Source organism: Apaloderma vittatum, unplaced genomic scaffold (assembly GCF_000703405.1).
Source record: "Apaloderma vittatum isolate BGI_N311 unplaced genomic scaffold, ASM70340v1 scaffold33040, whole genome shotgun sequence".
NCBI classification, from domain to species: Eukaryota; Metazoa; Chordata; class Aves; order Trogoniformes; family Trogonidae; genus Apaloderma; species Apaloderma vittatum.
Window position 1 is genome coordinate 45001 of NW_009696804.1, and position 10558 is coordinate 55558.

At 38.8% G+C, this 10558-nt stretch overlaps 1 protein-coding gene across 1 annotated transcript in view; it reads left to right on the forward strand.

Moving 5' to 3' along the window:
- Positions 1–10224, forward strand: part of LMO3 (LIM domain only 3 (rhombotin-like 2)) — a 48922-nt gene extending 38698 nt beyond the window's left edge. Inside the window, exons 2-3 of the mRNA XM_009876318.1 lie at positions 414–539; positions 9540–10224. Of these exons, the coding sequence (XP_009874620.1) occupies positions 414–539; positions 9540–9645 (232 nt within the window). The 3' untranslated portion in view covers positions 9646–10224. The remainder of the gene's footprint in view (positions 1–413; positions 540–9539) is intronic.
- Positions 10225–10558: the final 334 nt, after the last annotated feature.

A 10558-nucleotide genomic window follows, 5' to 3' on the forward strand; every position in this document is an offset into this window, starting at 1 on the left:
CCAAGCAGAAGACTCTTCCCACGTATGCAAACAGCTTGACCTCTGTCTGCACAGTTATGTAACATCCCTAATGTGTTTACTATTTCTTTGTTTAGTTTAACAAGATGTTTCTTTTATCAAGAAAGGTCAGTATAACCTGCAGAAAGAAAAACAAAACCAAAACACAACATCACGATAGGTGCAATATTAGTCTGTCACTGCTTCATAAAGCTCTCTCCGGCAAAAAGGATTATGCCTTTGTATTGTAAAATGGGCAGACTTGTACCACCCAAGATCAGCCTTTCTAAAGGGAGGTACTGGGAAGTCACCCAAAGGCCGGGCAACTGCTGGGGAAAAAAAAATAATTGAAAAAAAAAGAAGTGATTTTCTTTCCAGTTAAGCATCTTGAGGAATATATTTTTCTGTATCTCCAGGTTATTTGGCGTTACAGGAAACTGTGCTGCCTGCAGTAAGCTCATACCTGCTTTTGAGATGGTGATGAGAGCAAAGGACAATGTTTATCACCTGGACTGTTTTGCATGTCAACTTTGTAATCAGAGGTAAGAGAATTTCTTGGGACCGTTCCATAAGCTAAGTGCTAATTCGGCACTGGTGTGGGCATACATTTAAGTGAAGAGGAAACATCTACCAGTAGCGGAAAGCCAAGACTGAGATTAAGACCTGGATACTTTACCTGGGACTGATACAGAACATCTTGCATGACCTTGGGCAGAAAACTTTTTGTGCCTCAGATCCCACATCAATAAAAAGAGTAATTTTACATCCTTCCTTCAAAAGGCTGTCAAGTTTAATTAATTAATATCTATAAAGGTCTTTGAGATCCTTTTCTGCAGAAGACCATAACGGTACCATTTGTCATTACTATATTAATTTCACTTTAATTCTTCACATGTATTTATTTTTAAGTACATGTTGTTTCTTCCTGTTGCCAGAGTTGTAATCATTTAAATTTAAAATATGTTGTTCCCACCGTTTTCTCTGTAGCAGCGTGGGACTTCCTGTGCCTAACTGCAAGTTATAAGAAACCCAAGGATCCAAACCAGACACTTTGTTCTGAAGTAGCACCCATATCAGCCACATATAGTTGCAGAACAATTGTCAAAAATGGTAAAATTGCAACAACTGAATTTTTCAGAGGTGGATACAGATGAAGTTACAGCAAGTACATCCTGTAAGGTGGCCAAATGCCATCAGCAGTTTCACTGAGGGCTCCGTTCCTGACTCCACGAGAGCTGCTAGCAGCTTTTTTGGTGACTTCTATGAGATCTAGGAAATGAGAGAGTCAATTATGTCCACTCTTTAATGTACCTATTATTTTTCAGTTCTTCAGTTATTTCATGATCCTATTTAGAGTTTTATAGCATCATAGGTTTTTTTCATTTTCAGGTGGGAAGACACACAGGATGTGTTTCTAGGGAAGTAACAAAAAAATTGGAAGATAGGAGTCTTACACAACAAAGTTAGATACAGCTCTAAATAAGCTCCGCTACTCACCTTGTCCTACATTGTATTGTTTTGTAACACTGTAGTCATTTAAAAGTCAAACATCCCTAAAGAACCATAAAATGTACAGCTGCTAATAAGTGTAGCGCACTACAATTACGCTCTTTAGAAAAAGCCAAATTGACCTTTTTCATCATGTTGCATGGGAAATTAAAATACCAGGCAAGTAATAACCACTGCTTAAACTATATAATAATGCAAAGTAATTATAGGATCTAATGCTATTTAAAGTCCTATATCAATTTTGTCTTGCCACAGAACTAAGGCTGTATTCTGAGCAAAGCAGGCAGAGCATCCTGTGGTACTCACTTAAGTAAGACACATGCACACTCCTAGGTTCGTTTCTTAAACCCTTCACATCCCTATTTTTTTCAAACCACCGTTCTAGTATCATTATTAAAGTGCCTAATATATTTCTGTTGTTCGCTTCATTTATTACATGCCATAATGGGACTGCATATCTTTAGTGTTGGTTATGCACAATTAGCACTTAGTTATTGTCTTGTCACTTCAGCCCATACAAGACAAACTTCTTTAATGTAAGAAGTCAGCTAATCTTCATCAGTCAAGCAAAGCAGACAATGTTTGTTACCCTGAGTGCAAAAGATTTTCATCATAGTTAGCAGTCTTGGATCTGAGGAAGTGAACTTCCTCTTTTCTTTCCCCCCAAAAGCAAAGCTGTTGTGATTATTCTTAATATTCCACTTTTACCATTACAAGTATGAACTAATGTAGAATTTCACTTTGAAGCTGTGCCCTAGGACCACTGATCCCCCTGGAAAAGTGCTGTGAGGTGCTTCTGAAACAGAGCTTTCCTGGGGTATTTTAATAATTCTTAGCCTTGTCATTCCTGAGCCTTCAGTCTAGTCTTTTATTTGATTTTTACTTTGCATGTAGTTTGGGCAAAGAGTTGCTGAAATAGTCTTACAGGAGTCTTTCGGCTGGGAACAAAAGAATGGATTTACCTGAAATATAGTCTCGTTCATCTAGTCCAAACGGGGCAGTTCCAGAAGTTTCAAAGAATTTCAGAAATTCTTAAAAGTGGTCCTAATCCTGATTATATTGCAATAGCTCTCACAGAGCCTAATAAAACAGGCTGCCTGTAGGGTACCTTTCTTCCTCAGAATTTGGGGCTAGTGGCACTCTGAAGAATTAACTTTGTTGTTTTTATAATAAATCCTATTTTGTGGATTCTCCAATGTAGCTCTTCTGTGGTTCTTGTAGCAAAGCATCTCACTGACTACATTCTCTTATTTATAAATAGCTTTAAATATTTTGATTTTCATCACTTTTATAACAATAAAACCCAGAAATGCTAGATGCCTGACCTATCACCAGTTTTTGAGGTTTTTTTATAACTGCTATGAAACCTTTCTTTCTTTTCTTTTAAACTGAATAATCTTGTCAGTCACCATGCCATTAATAATTTCTGTTGCCCTTCTCAGGATCCTTTTTTTCTTCCTCTAGTTAAGCTAATCAAAACCAAACAGCAAATTCTGAGTGAGAATAAGATAGCAGTTTAATTTTCTTTCTTTATTCCATGCTGCCCCTTTGTATGCAAAATAGTGCTATTGAGGGGTTTCTTAATCTGCTCTTTCCTTTAACTCCAGCCACTATTCCTAATGTCAGATTGATTTATTTATCGAAGAGAATATTTTCATTCACAAACACATCAGCAATATCCAAAAATTACCAATGGAGGTCACAAGGCTCAACAGCTGTTGCAAGATCTGTACATTTGACCTTATTCCCCACCTTTACATTCTCTTCCCTCATTGAATTTTAAGTCCTTTGGGTTATTCTTTATGACAATAAAAGTACGACATATCTGGAGTACGACTGCAGAGTATATAATGCTCTCTGTTTGGTTCCATATTTCAGATTTTCACTTATCATCTACCATTTAGGTTTTTTCCTTACAGAATACATGCATTATTCATGAGTAGACTAAATTGTTTCTTCAGTTTGCATTACTTTGTCTTTGCCAACACTGAATTTCTTCTGACGGTCTGTGACTGGTTGCTCCTTCCAGTCCCTTCAGCCTTCCAAGCTAGCTAATAATGATATTAACTCACATCACCGTGATCCTTGGGGCAGCCTGTTCTTTGGGCTTGTTATTCCATGACCCTCATATTCCTGCCTTTTAAATAGTTGATCTCGGCCCAGTGAGAGAGAGAGAGAGGGGGGCCTGCCTGGTTTTGCCTAGTGCTTTTTGTGAAAGATTTGGTCATTTTTCTGTTTTTATGTACAACTGCACTGTTTGCTTTATTGTTTTTGAGTATCAACAACTCACCATCCAGCTCCAGTCTCAGTGTAGATGATAGTTAGATCCTCTTCAGAGGACTTTTGTTCCAGTCGTAAACTCCATCCCTGAACTAACTCATAATGTGCCTGTCCCCTTTTGTGAGCCTCCTGAAGGCTGACTTTTCAGTGTGAGAAGAAAAACGCATTGTCTTACATACTGGATCCTAGGACAGACTGTAGACAGGACTGTAGACATAGACAGGACTGAAGGAGATCTCCTGGTCCACCAAGGCTAGTCCTCTGGTGTCAAATAGACGCTGTCTCGTATTTTCCCTCTCGTAAAGCTATTCAGCTCTAGGATCCAATTGCTCCATCCAGACAGGTTTTGACAGATTTTCCACGTTTTTTTCTTGATACTGATGCTTAAAGCTGTAGGGATTTTGTGAATATTAAGCTATGCTCCTAGCCTAAAGGTTTTAGCATCCCCTTATCTTTCGTGTCTCTGCCCAGCTTACTCCTAATTTAAAGTTTCTACGTCTCCTAAATACTTGCAGAGCTTAGTAACAGTCATCTTAACGGTGTGAGTCCTCCCCTTTCTTCTCTGTAAACATAGTAAACTTCTCCTCAGAAACACTTCACGTCAGGTTGGCAGTAGCCTCAATATAGTTAATTTCTGCAGGAAATTTAAAGGGAAATAAAACCGGGAAACCACTGGAAAAATAAACTTGTAAACAGACACTGTAAACAGTGCCTTTCACACTTTGTCAGGTTGCATGTGTGTGACTAGCAAAATGGGGTGGAAAATCTTGCGAGTGGGCTCAGCTGTATCTTTGCTTGACACTTTTGACTACAGCAATGATGTCAATCTGCCTCCGGCTTTCCCACATTCCGGAGTTTCCGTGTCCTTCCTTTCACTCTCTGTCGGCTGCTTTAGCAGCTTGTTCCATACTTGTACGGTATTCTCTCTTTGCCATTCAAAGTCAACTCTGGGTATGGTTTAAAACCCCCATCTGCTATCCCTAAGGGGTGTTTAAATCAACTGTTTTGTCCTTCTATCTGAAATCGCCTTTCTCTTAATGGGAACTGGACTGAAAACAGTTACCCGCTCATTCAAATCGCTCTCCTGATGTGGCTGTAAACACTTACCTCCAGTATAAACTGTAAAATGCTCACACAATGACGCCTTTGTTCTCTGTTGCGCCGGGTGGAGGGTATGCAATGCCAGGGTCATCCTTATTTCAAACACCAACATTCAGTTTTTGCATGAGTGGTCATTTTGAAAATAAGCAGTATTCAGGTCTTCAGAATTTATATCAAGTGCCTCTAAATTTGGAATAAAAATTAACACAATTTCCATACCTGCTTTTAACAAAATAGTAAACTAATACCTCAAGTTGAGGTTTATCATTGTAAGTTGAACTGTGTGTATATACTACATTGTACTGGTAAAAATGTACAAACCCAGGCACAGCTCCCACTTTCCAGCCTTTGACAATAAGTGCACATTTTGATGGAACCCTAGAATTAGTAAACCATAGATGTCAACTGATGAACTGTGATGTAACAAAGTGGCTTTGTTCTCTTAGTGATGTGTATAGATTAACATTAATTTGAGTTATACTGGAAACTCAAAGGAGCTTAAAAAAATGAGGAAAGAAGGAAAAGCAAAAAGACAAGTTACATCACTGAATGCACAAAGCAGAGGGGATGGGTGTGGTAAGTCTGAATTTTCTTTACCCTAAAGGAATTCAATTAAATGCTTCCAGATTTTTTTTTCTTTCTACAGCAACAAAGATCTGACGTTACCAGAGGAGGCACTTAACACACAACCATCTTTGTTCACAGTAACATTTCTCTTGCTTTCTTAAGTCTTCTGTACCTTGACACACGCCCTGCACATTAGAAAATATGACAGACAGCTGTGAGATCTCCTTAAATATCTGTTCTCAAAAACAAAATGGTTATTTCTCAAAGTGGAAGTTTTATACTTCTTGTGATTAGTCTAGGCACACCTTCCCCTTCCAAACAAGGAGCTAGCAGAGGTCATTTTCTAATATGAATGGCTTTACTTTTGCCATTGTAAAACATGACAGGAGTTCTGGGATGTAGGTTAATTATAATGGTCATTCTAGTAATGTCACAGTCACGTCAGAAGTAGTATTATCACTTTATGGTGGTAAGTCCAATCTGCCATGTTAATGCAGCCTATTGTACTTTTTCCCTGTTCATCTTGCACGCCTATTAAATAAATTGGGTGAAGGTTTTAGGGAAGGCTGAAGACTACCATCTGCCTGCTGGAAGAGTAATAGTCTTGCCTCATTATATACTCCTAACCCAATGGCATCTCAATATGCTCCGTGACTTAATTTGATATACATGTCCAAAGTGTGCCCTGATTTACATCTTAGGCCAATTCCATTAAAAAAAAAACCAACAAAACCAACACTTGCTAGAGGTGGAAGGCTGGGCTTTCACTTACCCTTTCAAAGCTGAGCCAGGTTTAAATCCTGGAGTGTGCAAAACCAATCTGAAGTCATTACAATATTTAGCTCTTTGACTTCAGAAAAAGCTAAATCTGCTTTTGAGAGTCAAATAAGGTTGAAAGCATTGATGGACAGAATTAGTTATACTTCAGCCTCTTACTTGCCTTGTCTCATTGTACTTGGGAGCTAGCATGCTACGTTTCTGTGTTTTTTCACCTGGTGCTTACATTTTAGCCACCCAATAAGCGCATAATTCACACATTTAATCTCCATGGGCACATGCAAGCCTCACTGTCAGCCTTTGCCAAAGTCACTGAATTTGCACAACAAGAAAACAGTTGCAGAATTTTTACCATAAGTATTGCAAGTAACGGGTTTTCCCCCAAGACGTGGAGAGGGGGGTCTCCCCCAATGTGCAAACACAGCCCCAGAAGAACCCAGAGGGTGCCTCCCCATGCAGACAGACCCTCATCCCACAGGTTATCGCACAGCCAAGCGTATCTAGACAGGGCACTGGCAGCCTCTCCGCAAGACAGCTATACAGTTGGAAGGTAAATGATTTGTGGAACTGTGTATGTTTAAAGCCACTCATGCATAAAGCTGTCAAAAGCCATGTAGACATAGGTAGAGCATTTCTGGCTCGACATATTAACATAGCAAAAGCAAAAGGCATTGACACTTTTTATTGGGAGAGGCATCCCGACTCCCTTGTGTAGCTGGCATAGTTTAATTCAAACCGTGGCACTTCTCTGCAGGCTGAGAAACAAAATCTTTCAGCATCCGTTTGATGCAAGTGGTGTTGCAAGAAGTCACTTGTGAAAGTATCGCTGGGCAAATAAATTGCACTTCAGAAGCATCATTGTTATTTACTAAGTATTTTAAACAAATTACTCTGCTGAGCTCTGTATTATGCTGGAATACAAAGGAATATGTAGCTGAATAACGTTCACAATTCAGAGGCAGTGCTTTCTGCTGGGTGGGCAGGGGTGGTTGTGTCTCCCACAGGTGCCTGAAGGGAGGGCTGCCTGCTACGCAATCGCCCTCTGATGTGGTGGGCACGGGCTGACCGGGCATCCCCCGTTCAGTCCCCATCAGTAACCCTCGAGGTAACTGTAATGCAGTGACCAATTGGTCACACCACCTCACTTCCCCTGCTTTGGTCCACATTAATCCCTATCTTCTTTAGACTTTTTTTTTTTTAAAGTGACTTCTTAGAAAAAGAAACACTTTTACATATTAGCACTAGTTAAGACTCCTTTAGGTAATCTGGTAGGATGCACAAAATAATTTTTGTCGACACTGTTGTCGATGGACTAAAACACAAAGGGTAGCAACTAGAAAAACTGAAAAAGAACTTGTTTGTTTCAAGAATTCTGCATTTCATCACACCTACTCAAAATACTTGTCTGCTGTAAGTAGCCTAATATACCAGGATTGGGGTGGGAAGGATAACAGGAACCTGTAAATTCCGTAAAAGAGTCTTGATCATAAATAACTTAAAGATTTTGGGATTATTCCATAATTCAATCATCATCATCAACAGGCAGTAATCCTATGGGGGAAAAAAAAGTCCACAAATAAACAAACCAATTTTCCTTTAAGAGCAGAGCTAATTCTTTTCAATCCACTTTTTTTATTACACTATTTTCCCTCTATCTATCTAGCCAGCATAAGGATAAATTTCCAAAGCTACCCAGTTGGAAAATAAATGGGTTCACTGTTTGTCTAGCATTCCAATCTTCACAAATGTAAATCAGTCCAACCGCTACTCATTTAAACCTCCAACTTCACAAAACATTAAAGGACTGCTTTCAATACATAATTTAATCTGTGACAATTCACCAAGATTTCTGCTTGAACATCATTAGAAATTGACTATCTGATAAAGGGAGACCACTATCAGAGGTCAGGCAGGTCAACCTGTGCCCTTTACGTAGTTTTACTGGGTCAACTACAGCAAGCTCCACTCTTTGAAGGTTAAATTGTTACAATTAAATACATATACAGCTATTCCCATAGCTACTCTGTTGTTAAATCTACCGTAAACAACACAAGCATTTATATCTGACCCTAATTGTGTCCAAGATGTCACCATTTGGAAATTATACAAAAAAGGACATTATAATCCATTACACATTAAACAATACTTTATGTAGCAAGATCCATAATTAGCTGGTAGAAACTGGTTTCATTTATTCACATCAGTGTTAAGGGGTTCATTTAGGTTACTTTCTTTCATTTTAATTGGAATAATGTGAGTAGTGCCTCCCAATATATTTTATAGCTGGCTAATTCACTATAAACAAAGGCACGAAACCCTGCCAAGGCAGTCACTAGGGAAACTCCTTTTTCTATGCCTTGGCCCTATTCACTTGCTCCCCAAGTATCTTCAGGATTGGCTTTGTCTGGGAGAAGGGTTGAGGGGGGTGTTAGTGAAGAGCCTTCTTATATTCAAGCACACTGCTAAGCTGAGAAATCCTACTTTACTTGAAGTTTAAAGCCAGCCAGCCAGGAGCATTGACGTTACATGATTTTCCTACTCATCAGAGAAAAATCAAATAAAATATCAGCAGCTTTTTGTAGCAAACAGATTCTGGTGCGCATAATAGTATAACAAAGTAGGTATACTGATACCATGAGAGAGAGAGCCGTTAGCTGAGGACCTAAATTTATAACCACCTCCTACAGGAAAGAAGAGGTTTCTCTGCATGCCTGCCTGTGCATCTCTGGTTTGCACCACAATATATTTAAAGTTGTGTATATGCTAGAGACAGTTCTCAGAAGCACCGGTTTAAATCAATTCTACTAAAACACCCAACTGGAACATAATAAGAAATTCTTATGGGTATGCCTGCACAAAACTTAGGGAACATATCTCAGATGAGCTTCCTAGGGCATGGGATCACTTTGTTTTCCTTCTGGTTTGCGTGAAAGCAGGACCCTTACTTTTTACTCAGCTCAGTAGCCTGGGATATTTATTCCCTTTTATTTATGTGCTACTGACCTGATCCAAGGCTCTCACAGTCTTTGGTGGGCTTTGAATGAAGTCTTTGGCTGGGGAAGCTAAAGAGCCTGAATGCACTAGGTTTTGTCAAAAGCACAGGATTAATTCTGGTACCAGAGCGATTCTTCTGCTGGGCTTCCACATACGTGCATACGTGTCCGTGTGTGCTGCAGAAAGCAGAGGTGTGAGCTGTGCGGTCAGTAAAACAAAATACTTGTACTATCTTTACGTGTAAGAGCGTGTCACATCATACATCCTGAAACTACCTTCTTTTTTTGTTTTCCCCTTTATTATTGTAATTTCAGATTTTGCGTTGGAGACAAATTTTTCCTGAAGAACAACATGATTCTGTGCCAGACAGACTATGAGGAGGGTTTAATGAAAGAAGGTTATGCACCCCAGGTTCGCTGATCTGACGCCACATCATTAAGAATACAAAGCACTATGTTCTTTTATCTTTTTTGCTCAACATGTATATAAGAAATGACACCGGAACCTACTGAATAGCATAGATATAGGGAGACAGAATGGTTGCGTGAAATAAAAGGCGGACTGCATCTGTATGTAGTGAAAATTGCTCCAGTTCAGAGTTGGATGTTAATTAAAAAGGTACTGTACATACAGCTGGATTCTTTTTTGCTTGCTCTTGGGGTTTTCGGTTTGTTTGGGTTTTTTTGTTTCTTTTTGTGTCATTTGGCATGAGATGTTTATTTTGGACTATTGTATATAATGTATTGTAATATTTGAAGCACAAATGTAATACAGTTTTATTGTGTTACCATTTGTGTTCCCGTTTGCTTCTTTGTATTGTTGCATTTAGTACAATCAGTGTCTAAACTTACTGTATATTTATGCTTTCTGTATCTACCAGCTATTTTAAATGAGCTGTATCTTTCTAGTAAAAAGCATTAAAGAGCAAATCCCAACCATTACGCTACACTTAGAGCTTAAGAATACTGTTTACGTTAAAACTATTTAGAAAACTAATAACTCTAGCAGCACCTGCTGCTAATGATGCTATGGTTAAGGGTCTATCAGCACTTCTGTTATAAGCCTCTATTTTTCAGGGGTTAAGCATCTGCTGTTTAATTGCATAGATTTTCCTCAAAGAGCACTTTTATTTTACTACAAAATTTTGAAAAACAAATCTGACCGGTTTGGGATATATTATAAAAGGTGCGAAAGTTAATGATTTTGGGTGCTGCTTTTGTACCCCTTAGGCATTCAAAATGCCTGGATTTGATTTTTGATTTAGCTGGAAATTAAGCCCTAATGTAAACCAGTGCCTCTGGGTATCTTATTTTATATATATATATAAAAATAT